Genomic DNA, 21,165 nt, shown 5'->3' with positions numbered 1-21,165 from the left:
TCTAGGAATGGGAGTGTGTTATTTTGCTTGGACATGGCCTAAACGGTAAAATAACACACAGCGTTTACAGAAAGCAAACGCACACTGATGCCTATCTGAATGCAGAATCACATCATCATCCAGCTCAAAAATCCTCTCTTATCAAGACGCTCGTACATCGGGCGAAAACAGTGTCAGATGGTGAGAGTCTAGTGAGAGAGATTAAACACGTTAAAGATGCACTACGACAGAATGGCTACGATAATGCTCAAATTAACAGAGCACTGAATGCGAAATCACGATCGCAAAGCAATACTACTGAAAGCGACCAGATTGTTAAAACAATAAAAATTCCATATATCTCAGGAGTAACTGACAAATTAGCCCGTGTTTTGCAAAAGCAAAACATTACAGTAAGATTTGGTACAGTACACAAAATTCAAAAACTAGTATCTTGCACTAAAGACGCATTACCTAAACTATCAACAGAAGGTGTATATCGGATTAATTGTTCATGTGGCAGCTGCTACATTGGGCAGACGGGACGTAACATCAGCGTAAGACTAAAAGAACATCAGAGAAATATTAAATTATCTCAAACACAACTGTCGGCAGTGGCAGAACATGCTTGTCAACAAGGACACTCAATTGATTTTGACAATGTTGCAGTGGTGTGTAAAACTAATTATTACTGGCAAAGACTAATTAGAGAATCCATTGAAATTGAGAGGAACAAGAATAACTTTAATCGCTCTGACAGCTACCGGCTTAGTGCGGCCTGGAAGCGTATTATTAAATAATACACATTACATTTTGATTTAAAGAATTACTAATCTACAACTCATTACTAATCATAACCAATGACTGATTACTAATCGATTATATAATTACATTACACCCCCCCCCTCCACCTCTAATCACTGCACCTGATGAGTTAAGTGATGACGTCACCCTGCTGCCCTATATAAAACCAGGAGCAAGCGAGGGCTTTACCATTCTGGCGAATTGCCCGATGATGCTGGAAGTATTTACCAGCGAAACGTCGTACTCAAACTGTAGATGTGGATTAACTCTTCAACACACCGGTGGGCTGAAGTAGTGAATTATTTGTCTTTGTCAACGTGACACTTTTTTTGCTGATTGGCCGTGTCGGGTGGTGGAGGGTTACGACACATTTATAAATAAACGCGATCTAACCCAAGAACCTTTATTATGAATAATATTGGTCGCGAAAGCCTACGTGTTAAACTGAAAGGACATAATGTCATACAGACATGTATGCATTTACAAATCAAATAATGTTCAGTAGAAACTTATCCACACAACAATAAAGTACATTCGTTTCCACTGTGCCATGCTGGGGCCATGCCTGAACCAGCCTGGCACAGCTCTACAAGGATCCCAGTTTTGTCACTGCGGAAGCTAAGCCGTGCCACGGACATCATGTGCAGTAATACGTGTGTCCCCTTTTTTCTGGCAACAAAACTGAAACCTTGGTGTGGACCAATCAGTTTCAAGGACAATGCATATATGATCATAGTATGGTTTTTGTTTGCATTTTGACTGCAGGTATTGTGGTTAATGCAGTAACATGAATCCTCGTAAAAGGTTTCAGTTTTGTTGCCAGAAAAAAGGGGGAAAACCCTATTATTACATTTTGGTACTGGCAAAGGAGGTCTAACGCTAATTATGTAATCTCAAAACAAATTTTGACACGAAAGTCACAGCCTGCCAAAGCGTGTACCAGGCCTCTCAGCTTTTGGCCGGCAGGTTAACTTATAGCAAAGCATGAAGTCCCAAGCATCGCATGAACCTTTAAGCACGGTGAGATTTACGAAGGCTCACGGTCCCCAGGCATTGACTCACATTGTCGAAACGTGAAAAGGGCACAGTTTGACATACAATGGAGGGTTATTTTTCGCTCCTCCAACTGTGCTCAATTTGTCTCAATTCTCTTTTTAGTGTCGCTCATAAATAACATCAATGAGAAGCAAAGTGGTGTACGTATATCTCGGAACTATGGATCTGCTCTTAGTCTTTAAGGGTCTGCCCAAGGCCTGAGCAGTCTACCATAAATCATGATGACCCACGCAACTGCAGTTTGAAAACCACTAATATAATCAATCAGGGTTGGCAAGAGCCTTTGTAGAGACTTCGTAGAGTTATTGCACAGGAAAATATGTCCCTTAAACAGTTAATTACTATCAACGGGGCATTTTTCAGTTTCCAGTTTATTTATTTATTTTTGGTATAGCCCTGTGAGCCATTCGGCTCTTGAATCGGGTGCAACCACAACAAACAAAAAAACAAAAACACGAAGAAAAAACATCTTGTGAACAAAAGAAATGCTATAAAGGAATTGTTTAACACGCAGGCTTTCACAACCAATATTATCCATAATAGAGGTTTTTGGGTTAGATCGCGTAAATATAAATGTGTCGTTAAACCTGCCAACAGCCAATTAGTAAGGTTTGTTGCCTGATTATGCTTGTTCTAATTACTGGCGAAACGTCGTACTCGAATTGTAAATGTTGTGGGTTTACGCTCCAACATAACGGTGTGCTGTACTAGTGTAGTGAGTTCAACTGAGTCACAGACATACACTTGGAGGCAACACATTTATTTAACACCAACACACGGGGTAACTGCCCCTTAACAGAATAACAACCTATGGTGGTGACCACCAGGCTAACCACACTAATAACAACCTGTGGTGGTGGACCACCAGGCTAACTACACTAATTACAACGTAACAAGCTACAACGGACCGGACCACAGCTCGGGTCCAGGTCCACGTGTTGGAGACTCTGTAGGACGTAGAACGCAGACGAAGGTTTCTTCAGGATGAACAACAACGCCGGTCCCTCTTGGGGACCCGAATTAGATCCTCTGTGGCGTGGCTGACTCCGCCCTTAGCCACGACCACCTTCCAGAATCCTCGAGCAGGACCTGGACCCCGACCACGTGACCACCTCGAGCCCCCACTTGCGGCCCCTTTGTTGACTTTAACTGGTCACGTGTCCTCTCGGGTCAACCAGAGTGCCCTCATTCCTATGGCCGGCACTCCCACACCCTATCCTGTAGGGCTGGCGTGGTGCCACCCAGCACTATCAATCAGTGCTCACTGTACTCCTCCAGGGCCGGTACTACACCCACACCATAGTGGTGTCCGTGATGTCGTTACATCACACGCCGTGTCTCTCTAGGGCTGGTACTACACCCACACCATAGTGGTGTCCACGATGTCGTTACACCACACGCCATGCCCCTCTAGGGTCAGTACTACACCCACACCATAGTGGTGTCCGTGATGTCGTTACATCGCACGCCGTGACTCTCTAGGGCCGCTACTACACTCACACCATAGTGGTGTCTGTGATGTCGTTACATCGCACGTTGTGCCTCTCTAGGGCTGGTACTACACCCACACCATAGTGGTGTCCACGATGTCGTTACACCACACGCCATGCCCCTCTAGGGTCAGTACTACACCCACACCATAGTGGTGTCTGTGATGTCGTTACATCGCACGCCGTGACTCTCTAGGGCCGCTACTACACTCACACCATAGTGGTGTCCGTGATGTCGTTATATCGCACGCCGTGACTCTCTAGGGCTGGTACTACACCCACATCATAGTGGTGTCCGTGATGTCGTTACATCGCACGCCGTGCCTCTCTAGGGCCGCTACTACACTCACACCATAGTGGTGTCCGTGATGTCGTTACATCACACGCCGTGACTCTCTAGGGCCGCTACTACACTCACATCATAGTGGTGTCCGTGATGTCGTTACATCGCACGCCGTGCCCCTCTAGGGTCAGTACTACACCCACACCATAGTGGTGTCTGTGATGTCGTTACATCACACGCCGTGCCTCTCTAGGGCCGGTACTACACGGTGACATCCGGCGATGTCACTACACTCGTAACGAATTGGCATGTTTGTTAACGTGACAAACCTTACTAATTGGCTGTGTCGGGTGGTGGCGGGTTCAACGACACATTTATATATTGACGCGATCTAACCCAAAGACCTATATTATGAATTCAGGAATAGCTTAACTATTCTCGTAGTAGTTTCCCGGTGAGCGAAATGTTTTAAAAATATCACGAATTTGCAAAGGCACAATGTGCATTCACGCTGACAATCACTAACCTCGTTCACCGCTGATAATTACCGTAATTAGTCGGGGTGATGTAACACAAAGCGTGCACCACGCGTAGCGAATGGCAAGGACAGCACTTAGAGACCCGGATCGTTTGGGTTGACAGGCAACGCATCTGTACAGCTACGGCCCGTTTGCTAATTCCACTGCTGGATGAGGTCCTCCAAACCCCATGCCAATGGTTGTATTCCTCCTTAATCATCTTAAAGCAGCATGACTACTCGTGAAATCTCCCTGCAGGCTATGCACACGAGTCTTTAGCCCAGCGTGTGCTCTATGACCGTATGCAGCAGTAACACCTTTTAAAGTACCGCACATGTCTATATACAGCCACAGTGTCAATCTACTGCTGGATGACGGCCTCCCCAAGCTACTATTCGACCATACTGCACGACGGCTGGTCATCGCGGGTCGGTGAAGCCAGGAATAATAGACGTGGGAGCATAGATATACAGCATTTGGGGATTCTGCTGAACCGCCTTTTTAAAATTATCACTAGTCTATCCCATCACCTGCTTGTGCCGAAATTTTTGCGGGATCTCGGAAACTACGGAGGGTCACGCCTGGCTCAAGTTGCTTGGATGGGTGAGAAGCGATGTGCACGCCACGGGGTGCTATGGGCGTGTGATTGCCAGGGCAAGGTGCCAGAAAAGGGCAGTACGGCAATGGGCGTGTTCCACAGTTGGTTTGGTTCTATTTATGGTGGCTGTGTTTGTCTGTTGGTTGAATTAGTATATAGCTGTGCAGATAATTAAGTGCTATCCCCTTGTATGCATGGGTTTTTACCCACGATATTACAGTTTTCACCCACACGCCACACTTGAATAGTCTTACGACTCGGTGAGGCTTTCAATAATGATCGGTAAATAATTGGCTTCATCATTACGACTAGCACATCCAAGCATGGCCGGCATAGAGGAGCATGCCACGCGTGCTCTCTCGAGTCGAGAAGTTCCCTCTCGTGTAGGCCCTTCCGATAGCTGTGGTGGCAAGAGAAAGTAAATTCACGGGGTTGTGCTTACTGTGAGTTGTGTGGCTTGGAGCAATGATAGCTGTGTGATCGTCTCTTGTCAAATATGGAATATTTAATTTTCGTTTCCACCAGTGGCGCGCGCACACATCCGTCTTGCGCCACAGTGGCACGGTCTGTCATGTGTGACGCGCTCCTCTGAAGTAAATGCCAAGGTGGCGCATGTCAAAAGGTGAAGGAATGCGAGGCATGTAAACGGTTTCGCGACAACCGAGGTTGCTCAACACACGAGCGCGTTCACCGGTTGTGATTTGTGGTAATTGGACACCCCTAGGTTGAATTCACAGCGGTGTGGATGTGATGAGAAATAAAACACCCCCTCTCCATTTATCCCCCGATGATTAAATTAATTATTGCGATTGAAGATTGATTTGTCTTTTTTTGTTTGTTTAAATATCGCTATGAATGCAAGCGCCTTGTAGCGGGTGTGACTGTGAGAGCCACGTGATCCAATTCCGTACAACATACAAATAAAACGTAGTCGAGCCTTAAGGATGATATTTGATTATTGCATCGTAAACTTAACACGCATAGAGTACACGGAGACCGTGTGGCAGACATGCATCACCCGTTGTTGTGTGCTTGAACCTATACATATGCCTAACACATATGCTATGTAGTGTCACGGATGTGATGTAATATCTTAATGCAACATACATTATTTTCTGATGCTGTTTTTTTACGGTGTGTATGTTACACTTCTTTCTCACCGTGCGTAGCCAACCAAGCGAATCGGAGGTGGACAGTGGTACACAAGCACAATTGTTGCATATGTGCTATAAAGAAGGGCTATTGCTCGAAATGTCACCTAGCATATATATTCCCTTGAAGGTCACACTATTATTGAGGGAATATGTTGAGTTTTTTTGTGGATGCAAATATATATTCATATGCACTAAATTACTCAGCAACAAAACAGGTGCGGACATTCAATCATAAGTGTGCTGAACAGAAGTCACACAAGCAACAAGTGCCTCCATAATGATCATAAATACAGCACATAAATGAAATGCTTGAACCTGAAAGGATAAAAAACTAAACACATCCAGAAAACACAACTATGATACATTTTGCACCCTGAGAAGGCACACTCTAAAAACGTGCCTGCAGCTGTGAAAGAAATACGGGACATTGGGTGAAATGCAGTTTTGTAAAATGATGGCTTTATGCAAACTGTTTTATGTAATCATTTTATGTAATCATGAGACTATCAGCCCCAGAGGGTTAGGGTTGAGTGGTGGAACACGTAAGATGGGACAGCTTGTCCCAAAAATTACTCTTCAATCTAAATTGCAAAACATCTACCATTGTCTCCGGTGTACTTGTACATATGCCACACAGCAGCGCGTGCTATTATGTTCACGTAATTTTTTGTTAAGTTAATGATTTGCAATAAAAAAAAACATATAAAACGTATTTCAGTCGTTGTACATTACATATTTATTCATTTCGTTCTGAAATATTATATTTTACACGAACAACAACTTCAATGCAGAGTATTTTACTGCGACTGTATTAATAATCACTTTCACAAGCTGAACACCAACACATACACACTGGCCATGTATGCGGGGGTTACATTTAGAAGAAGAAACGGCCCGGCATGAAACGGACACCGATTAAATAACGTATACGACAAATCAAGACGTGCTCCAGTGGCACCTCCATGTTCGTTTCGTGCATTTGCCCGCGCTCAAATTCAGCATCTACTCATCGCGACAGTGGTTCACAAAAACAACAAAAAACACACTTCAGTATGATCCGCACCTTTCATTACATCTTATCACAAGAGTAACGGTCTTTCATTGGTTGGAGCAGCCAGGCGGTAGGATGTGGAAAATAGATTCAACACCCCCCCTCCCACCCAACCGAACTTCTAATGAAGACCTCGGTGAAGACTGGCGAACACGTGCAGGTGCAGTGTGTGATTGCGGCTGTTTGTAGGGGCTGGTCTACCGCCTATCTCACTCAAGAAGACAATGATCCGGATTTGTATACTCTTCGACAAGAGTCGACTTAATGGCAACGTGGTGGCAATGTCCGCCATCTGCATGTATTAGCGCGGAGGGTATGTTACGCATGCACGGGGGTAATATTATCACGAGTGAAACTAAAACTATTGAACTAAACTATGTTTATTCAAACCAGGTAAGGCTCACTGAGCTTTTTCAAAAGCGACGAAGTGGCTTATCACGTGTAAATGTATACCAACCAAATACTCTCAATGACATGTTAATTCTAAATGTGGAGGGGAAATACCGGAGACCCCGGAGAAGAATCTACGCGACCACGGTCGGGATGGAAGCCACGATCATCCCACATACCAGGCGATGGAGTTATCTCGCTACCGCGTGGGCCTGAGTTGTTGACTGTTCCACCCATCTCCCAGGCCCTTAATTCAGTTATTCACACGCTCTGCCTTACATGGGCAAGGTAGCCATAGAATACTAATTATGTATCAGTTACAGGACTGTACTTCAAACACGAGTGTTACATGATTGGGCCTGAGGTCTAAAGTACAGATGGTTGGATGATTTGGGGACCATGTCAAACATTCCATGAGAAATCTAAGCTCTAAAAAATGAAATACGTCAAAAACGAAGCTGGCAAGCCACACAATGGCTTCAATTATAGCATTGCACATGCTGAACTATGATAATATCAATGCAATTCACGAAGAAAGAAAGTGCACAACACAAGCGAAACTAACTTTGCAGGTTTTAGGTTTTAAAATACATTAATAATGTTTTATCAGTTATCGCTCGCCCAGGACAAAATGCACAATGGATTACACGATCACAGAGCCACAATTCAAAGAGTGATGACCAAGGGCAATTTATGCAACAGGTATATAAAGTGCGGTGATTTTTTTACGAGTAAATTAGGAAATGCTCGTATTATTCTGCAGTGATTTATAATATCATGGCAATGAATGGCCCATCGACTTTATTATAACACTGCTCTTTGTTGTGTTCATCGACTGTATTAATGATTGAGCAGTAGCACATTTAGCTGATATTCTAACATGCTGAAGCACTCTAGGATAACGTGATCTGCCTCTAAGTGTTTATATATAAAGTGCATAATTAGCAAATATTTGCACGTGTATATGTTTTTTTATATATATAAAATGATCGCTGAATAAATCACAATACTTTAGTATATATTTAAAAAAAGTAATCAATGGTCTAATGTTATGTCTACTTGGCCATTCCTTATTCTAAAGGCACAAGATGACATTTATTCATGATATATAATGTATGCACGTATTTTGTTGTTGTTGTTGTTGTACACAATGTACGTTCAAATACAAAATATACACCACTAGGTTCATGTTCTCTCTTTCGATTTTTTTTGCATACTCTGTGTCTCTATATAACTGGTTTCCATTACATTTTGGGAATATAGTAGCACATTCCAAATGAGAATATTCCTGACCCGCAGGTAATAGCACGATCAACACCTGAAATGAGCCAGCTTCATTGCCAAGAGAGAGCGTCTTCCTCCTTTATTCTACGTGAGAAACGAAGCACGTGCTCCTGATTTTTTTCTCTCACAACCTACTTCATAGTAAACAGTATTCATTCCATAGAGTTTCTTTGGGATGTGAGTCTTATACCGGTATACCTTTAAATTGCGTTATAGGATTCGTGCACATTACTACATTATTTAAGAATTATTGTTGACTTAAAAAAAATGCAAATTATTTACCCATGACAGCCTCACCAAGTGTCAAAACTCTTCTTAAGGATTGTCCTGCATTTTAATGTTTTTTTTTTGCCAAATGGGAGGAAGCCAGAATTACCGAGAGAGAAGATCTCACGTAAGAGCAGGTGACACTCCACACTCCACACGACCATGCTCTTGGCCACCACACGGCCCTGTATCGACATCGGTGGGGAAACTTTGATGGCTACCCCTGCAACAAATCCTCATCAGGCTCAAACCTACATGGCTTCTGAGATCTAAGGAAATTACCATATCTTCCACAAACTTAGATAATCATTCTGTTAACCGCAGTTTCATGAATACCATTAATGCTGTACTGTGAATAGGTTCACAATGCAATATTTACTTGAGCACCCCAAACAAAATAGTAGCGAGTCAGTGTCAAAGTTCCACTCTCGTATAATTTGTGCTCGAACATTACCTCACTGTAAACCACCACAACGAGCGGTTGTGCTGCCCAGCTCTATAATTGTACCGCGTGCTGTTAGACACGGTGTCTGACGTTTCGCTCCGCGTGCTGTGAGCTAATTCAAACGATGAATTGATCGAAGAAGCTCCCAGCACATGGCGCAAAACGTCGAACAACATGCACAACAGCACAGCGCAACAACCCGAAATTACACCACAGAGGCATGAACGCAAGGTTCAAGCGTATAAAGGTGCACTGCCCTTCCCCCGCACATCCGATTAGCAGGGTCGGCTACGTACGGTGCGAAAGAAGTTCAATATACATACATCCTGAATTGATGTTGCGGGGATTCACACGTTACCTGAACATCAGAAGTTAAGCCGCATCCCAAAGCAAACAGCTAATGAAATAATGTAACAGTGGAACATAATTCCGATTGTACACTGATTTATCTGAGATGCAATGGCTCAATCTACTCTTGCCAACGGCGGAATAGTACGATCAATACCTAGAGGAAACCTTGGGCGTGTTTTTTTCCCATTTAAATATGATTCCATCACTCTTCATAATGCAGTGTCACGATTAACTTCAGGGGGTCAGGCGAACCTATTATGTTCAGCGTATATTGAAAGAACAATTATTTCCATACATGCGATTCACGTGCCCGCGTTGTGAGCTCAAGAATCAATATTACATCGATGTCGTGACGCGTTGTGGCACCGCTGCTTCTCAATAAGCAGCCAAAGGGAGTTAGAGGGCTCTAAACATTACAACACAAATGTTCACGAGTGTGTGTTGCTCAGCATTCAGCAGCTACGTATAAAGTACATATCATTTATATATATTACACACAGTGAAGTATATATATTTACATGCATTTTTGTATGTTGTGACACACTTTCAGCCCCTTAGTCCCAGTTAAAGAGTACTGTTGACAAAATTACGGTATTCTCTCGTTCCATAGACAACTTCACTGTTTTCTAAAAGTGCTTTAAGAACTCTAGCGAATGCGCAGGGTGTCCACAAAGGTGTGATCTATTATTCAATAATTATGAGACAGCAGTTTGTTCTCGATCAATAATTCAGATTCCCCCGAATAGCCTGTTGCCTGTCGCTGCAAGTACAATTAGCGAAGATCTATGAAGGCCAGCATGGTACACCACGCCAGGTACTCATTTAAGGCTGAATCTATCTCTGGGAGTCCCAGGACTGCCACTGGTATTGGTTGTGAGCCGGCATCGATCTCAGCTCGCCGAGGGTCATAGCGTAATGCGCTAACCACTGCGCCACCGCTCCCCACAAAAACTATACACGCACACGCGGTAGTGTGAAGATTTTTTTTATCACGAGGGGTTCATCCTATCCTTCACGTGTCCACCATGGCGTTTGGCGACACACATCGCATCTAGATTGGAGAGAGTGCCAGGTGTCTCGCCCACCGTGATTGCATCGGCTGTGATTGTCTCCATTGATTGAGTTTAATGAATTCCTTTGCCAATATTTTCAAACCACATACCTCAAACCTTAAAACGCACCTCAAACCCAATTTTAATTATTTCACAAATAGATGATGACATCTTCGTGGACAGCCTGTACTTTGTCAATTATTACAGAGATGCCCTGTGATCATTGACAAACGTTATGGAACAGCACTGAAGACAACCTCATGTAATAATTCTGGGTCGCATGAGATTGTTTGTTAACCAAATGACATATCACTTTTGGGTTTTAAATTTGTGTTCACTCTGTTGTTACGTATTTATCAAACCCATGCGAGCAGCAATATTGGCACGTGGCTGGCTTGTATGACCCATTCCAGAAAGGTCCAGAATTTGGCCTTCAAGAGAACACAATGCAATTGTTGTACAACAGTGCAAGTATTTCATCGATTTAAAAAAACATACAATGAGGCAATACAAATGGTTAAATATCAATGGTATTTGTAAACCATATCTCTCACGATGTAATATTCACATTTTAGATGTTTTTGTTTTACATTTTCAATCAATACACAAGGACGAGTCTTGTTGTGATCTATAACTAGTCATGCGATGGATTTGTATTCACTCCCCACCATTTATGAGGCCAAAAAGCTACCCGTATATGACCTCTGTAAGTCTGCTGACCATGTTTGCTCTCAGAAATATTTAAAAAACACCACCTGTGTGAATGTTTACTATTTGCGGTTAGCGATGCTTGGAATAGATAATACCAGGGCTTAATTTCATCCGGAGCTTTTTGGGGCCGAGCTCCAGAAAATAATCCCTCCCAAGCCTTCCCCTGCCCCGCTTGGACAGGTCGATGGCTCCTGGAAATATTTAATGAGAGAATAATCTATGGATGTATACACTATATACGAACGAAACGTTTCAATATATATACATGTTAAACAATAGATAAAACACCGTGAACCCCACAGTGAAATTGAGAGAAGTTATCGACAGGCAGTTTTTTTTTCAAAGTGTTAATTACTTTAGCTTGCAGCCTTAGCTCTTTATTGAGTTGCTGTAGTCAATGGCATGCTTCACCGCTCATCGGGTTGCTCACCTCGCTTTCACTCTTCATAAATAGTTCTCCAAATGTCGAAAACAACCTTGTTGCAAACGACGTGGTGGCGAGTGATGTCAACGCGCACCTCAGTGAAAAACGAGCCACGCGTGAGTGGAGTTCAAACAGATCTAAGATTGACAGTGCGCGCTTGTGGCAAGAGAACAACACGCTTTGTCATCCCACCGATTTGTCATCCCACCGGCTTGTAACTTTTTACCATTTGGGTGACTCAATGTGACATGCGGAGCCACAGGCATTTCCGCTGAACTTTTGAGGGAAAAAAATTCCATCGCATTAGGGGGGGGGGAGGGGGGGTGAGACAACCACTGTGATGGTGATCTGGCTCTATAAACGCTTGTGTGCCGAAAGTCCGATTACAATTCGCCATAAATGTTATCCATCTTCGGTGCAATGCCTGTCGTTGTCATTACTGGGCACATTGCATGCATTGACCTAATCATCTCCAGAAGGTAGCTTGGCGGGACGATGGCTGGCAAGAAAATAACAAATCTTACGTTTAATTGAAGTCTATAAACATTCACAACATTCTTTCGTGACCAAATTACGTCTCACCATTAATGTTATATTAAAAATACTTATCCATTATTAATTTGAACCGACAGTGCGTATAACCACAAGGTGTATAATTGCGAAGCTAGCGTGACAAGAAAGACATGCATTTTATGAAGCTGACGTTTTTTCGAAGATTTCGGGAACATGCGTTCACCATTTCCCATGGTCTTGTGATGTCACGATGAATTTCACTCCGTTCGTGTCCACGAGGGAAATTAATTGCGATGAGATTTTTGCACATGAACTGATTTCACCACCTACATCTTTAGGCGTATATGCAGTTTTAAAAAAAGCACTCCATCCTGCTTTCATTCACTATTTATTTGATGTCATTTTTTTATATCAATCCACATTCAATAATTGTCATAAGTATATATTTTCTGCTGTGTTTTTCCAGTTGTGTGACTCCAAATTTTAAAATTTTGTTTAGCAACTTGTAGGTTACTTATTTTGTTTTACACGTAGGCTTTCGCGACCAATATTATTCATAATACACGTTTTTGGGTTAAATCGCGTTATTTATAAATGTGTCGTAACCCTCCACCACCCGACACGGCCAATCAGCAAAAAAAAAGTTTCACGTTGACAAAAGACAAATAGTTCACTACTTTAGTCCACCGGTGTGTTGAAGAGTGAATCCAAAACTGCAAATGTTGGGGATTTACTCTTCAACACACCGGTGGGCTAAAGTAGTGAACTATTTGTCTTTTATATTCTTAGTTTTCTCTTCAACGTGACTTTACCGAAAAAACTAAGAATATGAATTACTGCAGTCACGAAAGCTTTAAATCAAAATTTATTTGTCTTTTGTCAACATGACACTTTTTTTGCTGATTGGCCGTGTCGGGTGGTGGAGGGTTACGACAGATTTATAAATAACGCGATCTAACCCAAAAACGTGTATTATGAGTTACTTATTTTGCTCATAGGAATCTTGAACCACACTTTACGGCTTTCTTTGGCAAGTTCTTTAATAATTTCGTGTCGTTCATTGACATATGTTGTTTTAATGACCACGTGGTTATAAAGTCTGAGATGCCTAATAATTTCCCATTGACTTTACAGTTGTTTTTCTCAAAATCCAATTTCAAAAAATATCTTCTCATTCTAATTTTTATTGTCGTCACGTTCATCTGCATTCTGAGTTGTAAAAGTTTAATCTTTTAACAAATAGTCTCGATAAATCATATGTATATATTGATCACATGAATGCTATCAACTATATTGATTTGAATTAGGATGAACTGATGCAGGCATGACAAGCGCTCACAAATCAAGGCCGAACGGTTTTAAATTTATAAAAAACCATAATTATCATGATCCTTGATGGCTTCGCAATTTCAATTCCACGGAGAGTATCACACAGCCACACACACTCACATGTTGCAATAATAGAGTGTGCAATACAACGTACACTAACACATAACACACAAGCAGTCTATTAACATTATTACAGATGTAATAATGTGTAATGCTTCCAAATAATTAATACATTAACATTACATCTAGTTACGATTATCAGAATGTCTGAATTTCCACTCAAGTATGCACAAAATCTACACGGATTTGTAAAACTCTTCTTGAATCAATTTTTCAAAATTGGAAATTATAATGGATTGTGTTCAGTGTTCCGAATGAGTCCAGGTTAACAGTGTAATCATAGCAATTGTATTTTTACTTTCATGACCAATATTATGACGACCAATAATTGATTTATTTTGGGCTAAAGTGCAAAATATAATGTAATTTTGAGCTATGAGGGTTAGTTATTAATATTAGTATGGTGGGGGATGGAAAGTTATTGTTTGTTACATTATAGTTGGGTACATGTATTTCATTGAAGATATAACAATTTGCATGTATTTCTAAGGCACCTTCCACTACTATCTAAAGTTGTATACATTGGCATTTACTAACGATTTACTTCGACTTTTTTTTACCATTCTCAATTTGAACGAACGCAATAACACCGTAATGGAGTTAACCCATAGCCCGTGTTCGCCAATAATTAAATAAATTCACTTTGCTACACTATTTGTACTCTGTAAATTACAACGAAGCAGCAATCAGCTCTATCAAACCGGTTCACCTGCATAACTTTTCCCCATGGCGTCGTGGCGCCTACATCAGGTACCTTGAGCTCTTGCGAGCGCCTGGTGATGCTTGGCCAAAGATTTTCGTTTGCGTTTCAACGTAACCGGTTTTTACTGAAAAGGAAAACAAGCATTTGGCAATACATGCCCACGTGACAAGCCGATGTTTTTGTCCTTGCCTTTGTCTCGCTCGTGATGATGATTGCACACCACACCAGGTATTCATTTGCGGCTGAGTCTACCTAGAGGAGGCCCAGAACCAGTCAGATAATCGTCACCGGTTTTTGCATAGACCTCGGGTCGCCGGGTTTGTAGCAGACCGTATTAACCACTGTGCAACCGCCCCAACAATATATGGCATTAATTGGATTGGGTAGCTGAAAACACAACAAGCAAATGGCTCCAATGTTAAATTACTGGTGTTAAGCAAGCCGATTTAATCATACAATTTGCCACCACCATCTAAATGTTTACTTAAGTAGATTTTGTTGGCCAAGTCTGTATACACCACTTTAACAAAGTATGCACACAAAACACGAACTATTAAGCCAATCCTGTGATCTACATCGAAGAACAGACCCACCCACAGTGCACTCAACAATAACGATTTGATGGAATGTTTGCCAATGAGTTTACTCGTCCTCAATGTCCCCAAACAGTATGACTCCGTGTTTTTTTTTTCTACAATGTTGTGCTGCCCTTCCCCTCCCTGCAGTTGAAACACGCAGTTTGTCTACCCCCAGCGCGTACTCTCTTGATCGCACGCATCAGTAGTAACGTTTTTGTTTAATGATACTGGTTCGGACGCATGCCCATGTTACAGCCCTTATGTCAATCCGCCGCTGGAAGAGGGCCGTGCGGTTAACTGTGGTTAGGTATTTGAGCGCACTTCACCACGCTGGTCAGCACGGGTTCGTGAAGGCGGTGAGCTTAGACGTTGAAGGATAGTAGAATACAACGCTGGCCTCTCGCTGCACTGCCCGCTGCTGACGATGCAGTCCTGCGGCATTCTACGACGCCTGCTTTTCGCATTGGTGGTCGACCATCCGAGCGCTGTCCAGGTTCACACCTGCTGAGCTTCCGAGATCTGACGAGAACGGGCGCATTTCGGCGTGGGGGGAGGGGGTCATAGCTTCATAGGCTTCGTGCTTAAGTACAGTACTTGTCCGTGCATTTGCACAACCAACAGGATACACGCGCGCTCCCACCTCGCATGCGCCATCTGTGTGCGTAATGCGTTGAGTTCAGTGAGGTTAAATACAACCGTAATTACGTTTTACACACACCCAGGGTGTACAAGTGTAATAAATTGTGGCAGTATCTCAACCGAGCGTATGGATCACTACCACCATCAAAACGAATAGACGACCACGGTACCCTACAAAGCCCATTGCGAGGAAAAGTCTATAAATAAAATGTTTAAAAAAAAATACGATGAAATGCATCTCAGCGGGCCGAACCGCCTCGTGGCATCTTGAACGAGCAACACGCGTGGTGCAGAGTGTGCGCGGGGAACACTGCGGCCTCTTGAGCTCCGATGCTCAGCACAGCCGCTGCACGGCCGTGGTGCTGGGCAGGGTGTCGTCTCTCCGGTGGCACGGGTTCGAGCCCCGGTTGCGAGCCTGCTCGCTGCTATCCAGGGGCTGCAGGGGTATGGCCACGACGTCGTTGGCGACCCTCGCCTCGCAGCGCTCGCGGGTGCGAGCCCCGGTGTGCAGAAAGGGACCGATCTGGCAATTGCGCGTCAACGCGGCGGGGGATATTCTCCAGAACATCTCGTTGAGCACCTCGCGGAACTCGGTGCGCATGAGGCAGTAGATGATCGGGTTGAGGCAGCTGTTGGTGTGCGCCAGGCACACGCTGGCCGGGAACACGTACGTCTGTGCGGCGTAGAACGCCGAGCTGAAGGGCACCCTGTTGAACTTGACCAGCACGCCCCAGAGCGTTATGGCCTGGTTGGGGAGCCAGCAGACGAAGAACGAGAGCACGATGACCGTCACCGACTTGGTGACGCGCGACCGCTTCTTGGGGTTGTTGTTGTTGTTGAGCGTGTGCACTTTAAGGTAGCGCAGCAGCAGCAGGTAGCACACGCTGATGATGAGCAGGGGCAACGCGAAGCCGAGCACAATCTTCTGGAGATGGTACAGCCCGAGCCAGAACTGCGCGCTGCTGACGGGACCGTGGAAGCGGACGAGGCACAGCTCCTCGCTGGACACGACCGCCGTCGTGGAGTAGATGGCGTGCGGCAGCGTGGCGAGTCCAGCCGCGAGCCAGATGACCAGGTTGAGCCACATGGCCGTGCAAGCCGCGGGCCTTCTCCGCGCCTTCAGGGCCGAAGCGATGGACCAGTAGCGCGTGATGCAGATGACCGTCAGGAAGAAGACGCTCGCGTACATGTTCATGACGGTCAGCGACAAGATGAGCTTGCACATGACGAGCCCGAATGGCCAGGTCATATCCAGCGCCACCTCCACGGCCCAGAAAGGCAGAGTGAGCACGAACTGGAAGTCCGTGACTGCCAGGCCGAACACCAGGGTGTTTATCGCCGATTTCTGCCACCGCTGCTTGCTCCTCATGAGGAAAATAACCAAGAAGTTGCCCACGAGCCCCAGGGCGCACACCAGCGAGTAGACTATGGAGATGATGATCCGAAGGCCGGCGGAGCCGTCAGCCGGGACGTCGATGTCGTACAGAGTCACGTATCGCGGCGCTGTGAAGTTGACATTATACTTGGAGACGTTCGCGCCCGCAGAGGTCTTCACGCCGGTGAACGACACGGGCTCCATTTGGACCCCTTTGTCCGTTGCTCTGTGATTGCTCTGAGACCTACAACAACAATACCAATAGAGCGCGAATTGCCGCGTGCAGCGTGGCAACCACTCATCGACGCATATCGCCTTACGAATGAGCAAAATACCTGCGACTTGACTGACACCTGCAACGGGTCTTCGTCTGCCGAAAGCGCGGGTGCTTGAGAGCTTTACGCGAAGTTCGTTTCCCACCTGAGCAGCCTGGCGATCGACAGTTGTAAGTCGCGCGTAAACAACAACAAAAAAATCACGTCATTTGGGTTCTTAACCCACCGCGCTCGACTGGCTAACACCGTGCACGGTAAACAATGCAGCGGGCCAGGTAATCGGCACGCAGCGCGGTAGAGTACGCTGTCCGAGGTGCTGAAAGTAGCGAACAGGTTTCTCGGAAACGAGACCCCTGTGACACACGGAATCAAACGACGCCGATTGGTCGTAACTTAATTCGTCAAATGTATATTTGTCTTCCACACGAATAGCACACCAATTGGCAAAGAGAAACGAATCAATTCAGAACGCAGCTTCCCACCGTCAACACGTTGCAGCTCACATCGCCGCGGGAAAGCAAGCGCACGAGCCGAGACTGAAAGGCCAACTGCAGGAGCACCACTTGCGGAGCTGTGTTTATAAATCGCGCCTGCTCCCCTTCCCCCTCCCTCCCCGACCTTCCCCCTCCTCATCCGCCTTTCCCCCCACTCGGATGTGACCGTTGATCAGCAAGCTCTGCAAGTTTTGGCTTTTACATATAGACTGTGCGAGAGCGAGTGATATTAATGGCTAGTCAAGGGCAGTCATGCGGTGAGTTATTTTGACAACACGCTCAATTATAACCTCTTAATATTCGTTTTGTTTAGACACATGCATAACACAGTTGCCCGCTCATGGAGAGAGTCAAATGTAAATCTTTACTGTCGTGGAGTGTGTGTTTACAGCAGCACTCGTAGTAGCGGGGGTTTCCCGATTTGTATTGGCTTAAGCGATACACCCCACCGGAGACGGTCGTGGTTCAGAGGGGCTGCAATGTGGATCTTTATGGTGTTCTTTCCCTGCGATATGACCCTATTGTCTGTCATTTCTGGGTGCCAAAATAAGAAAAAATGTCGGCTTTCAAACATATATCGCTGTTAAAATAAACTCGACCTTGTTCGTGGTAAATTTTTGTTTTTGTATCTCTTCTTCAGCAACATCGTAATTATTTAAATCAATTATTCAGTCACAATCTTTTACGATCACTGTGTGCCCTGTGGGTGGCGGCTTTGTATCATTATGTCCACTGCACCTGTAAGATGTATTGTTGACTTAATTGTAGATAATTTGTAATCTGGCCACTGCTAAAAAAAAAAATCTAAATTAAATACCCTCGTTACACTCTTTAATGGCAAAACATTCTTAGCAATTAAACGTGATTACACTATAAATTGGTCTTTGAATGTGAATCGTTTCATACAAATTACAGCTAACAATAGTATTAACGATAGTACCTGACCCGATGCCAAGCTCAAATGCAATGGAAAAATCGTAAAATAGAATTCAAATCGTATTGTGTTTTTTTTTTGCAGCAACGAGTGTTTTTGTTTTTCTAACAATTGGCTCGAAATATAAAACGTCAACGCGAAGCATGTTAAATCCATACAATAGATGACACCTTCACGTTTTAACTGTATCCTATTAATCTTTTTTTGCACGAATGTAACACGAAACTGCAAAGCTGGCCATTCAGTGACCTCGTTTTTTTGTTGTTTGGTTGTTGTTTGAAAAACAAATCAATAAATTAACCCCCGTGGAATGTTCCAAGCACCGTCGTATTGGGTTGTCTTGGGAGCGCAAATCAACGCTGTGTACACGCGGTGGCACTCGCAGTTGGGCTCCTGTCACGGGTGGCCACAGCCTTGCCCGTGAAGCACGTTTGCTTTCGCACTCAAACTGGCGTTTGTCTTCAACTTGTGAAGCCAGAGCGAATGGTCAAGAATAGCATCATTCCATTTGGGATTACGATGGAGAAAAACATTTTTTTGTCAAATTTGATGGCATTTGTTTCTGCCCAGTGAAAAGTATAGGAATGCATACATATGATAAATGTGACCTTTGCTGATCAATTGATCCACTATAGAGGTTAACTTTTGGTAACAACATATGAAAATAATGTTGGTGCAAAGACCGATTAAAGCAAACTGATTTCCTTTCCAAATGGATATCCAGTTTAATGTAGGCCTATTGATTAGCCTCGTGTAATTTTCCTCTGGCATAGCATAAACAAAAACACACGTTCTTTATGAAGGGAACATTCACAGGTAGTTTATTATTTTGTGTTCTGAACAAGGACAGTGACTAGAAATGTCAGTCTTCTGTATATTTTTTCCTTTTAGAAAGTAGTGTAAATGACACGCACGTTTTTTTGTATTTGCTCAATGCATTATCACACTTACATACATAAACTATACAGATTACTTCCATCGTAAATTGTAGGATGCGTGGAAAAATAATATGACTCGGCATGAAGACACCTAATTGGACATTTCCGTCAGCTTCGATAATTGCGTAATAATGTGCCTATTTGTGATAGGTAAATTGTAGCCAGATCACAATTGAATATTTTGTGGTGTGGGATGAATGGATATAACATGTTTTTTTTAATCTTGATTTGAAGCTTCCGTGACTGCAGGAATCCATACTCTTTGGTTCTTTCGGTAAAGTCACGTAGGTATTATTTTTAGTTACTATAATTTGCACAAATGCATTGATTTGTTTCCACGAAGACACTTAAACTATTACATATCGACCATTAATGACCTCGAAATAGAACAGAGCCAGGGTATGCCGACGTGCTGACTCTCCCAGCTCACAATCTTGTGATTTTATTCTGGACACATACATTTTGTCAACATTTATTTAGTTTTGCCTATACAGTGCAACAAGCCATACCAAAATAAGCAAAACCAACCACGTTGAACAATGCACTTACAATCTACCCGTAGTCTTCGCAAAAACATATCACCAAGTAATTGAAAAGTTTTGTATCAATCTTGATGTGAAGCTTTCGTGACTGCAGGAATCCATACTCTTTGGTTCTTTCGGTAAAGTCACGTAGATAGAAAAATAATAGATCACGACGTTTTGATCGCAACACAAGTGTCCGTCATCAGGTTGGAAAGAGGTTGCTTTGTATCGTAGAATTCCATAGACGTAACCTAAGAGTCAGGTTGTGCCTCTTTGTACATATCTGGATAATATTAAACTTCACGTGTTTACCCACTGGCTTAAAGTGAGTTAGTAGACACAAACAAAGATCCCCGTATAGCCTTTAACAGACTGTTGAGGCAAGTGCTGTTAGCGAGCACCTATGAAGGCCGGCACGACACGCTCACGGCAAACACAAGTGACTATTATCTGAATCAGCCCTGAGCCTCCCAAGGTCGACTCAGCCTCAAATGAGTTAATAGAGTCCACTGATCATCACTCATTCAGTGTAAATGGTCAGTGAATATCTCAATAATGATAGACTGTTAAAACTTCATGTTGATGTGCTGTCGCATATAACTGTGACACAACAAAATATCACGTACTCTTTGGTATTATTCGGTAAAGTCACGTAGGTAAAATAAAATAAAACAATTAAATCACGACGTTTCAGAGGCAACACAAGCTTCCGTCTTCAGGTGGAACAGTCACAGCAGAATATCTGTGTCCACCTGAAGACGGAAGCTTGTGTTGCCTCCGAAACGTCGTGATTTAATTGTTTTATTTTATTTTACCTACGTGACTTTACCAAATAAAACCAAAGAGTATGAATCCTTGCAGTCACGAAAGCTTCAAATCTAGAAAA

The 21,165-nt window shown here is 43.6% G+C and overlaps 2 protein-coding genes across 2 annotated transcripts in view; one reads left to right on the top strand and one right to left on the bottom strand.

The window, feature by feature from the left end:
- The first annotated feature begins 949 nt into the window (after nt 1-949).
- The window catches only part of LOC142924428 (uncharacterized), a 357,538-nt gene continuing 337,322 nt past the window's right edge, over nt 950-21,165 (top strand). Inside the window, exon 1 of the transcript XR_012941649.1 lies at nt 950-1,064. The gene's annotated coding sequence lies outside the window, so the exon portion shown is untranslated. The remainder of the gene's footprint in view (nt 1,065-21,165) is intronic.
- On the bottom strand, nt 6,595-19,347 carry LOC116941976 (relaxin-3 receptor 1). Its single transcript, XM_032953413.2, has 3 exons — nt 17,872-19,347; nt 17,450-17,543; nt 6,595-17,358 (listed from the first exon to the last, which is right to left on the bottom strand). The coding sequence occupies exons 1-3, from the start codon at nt 18,020-18,022 to the stop codon at nt 16,074-16,076; spliced, it is 1,530 nt and encodes a 509-aa protein (XP_032809304.2). The 5' UTR covers nt 18,023-19,347; the 3' UTR covers nt 6,595-16,073.

Source organism: Petromyzon marinus, chromosome 13, assembly GCF_048934315.1.
Source record: "Petromyzon marinus isolate PM22_M1 ecotype Great Lakes invasive population chromosome 13, UKy_Petmar_22M1.pri1.0, whole genome shotgun sequence".
Taxonomy (NCBI): domain Eukaryota; kingdom Metazoa; phylum Chordata; class Hyperoartia; order Petromyzontiformes; family Petromyzontidae; genus Petromyzon; species Petromyzon marinus.
This window is presented reverse-complemented; position numbering and strand designations above follow the sequence as displayed.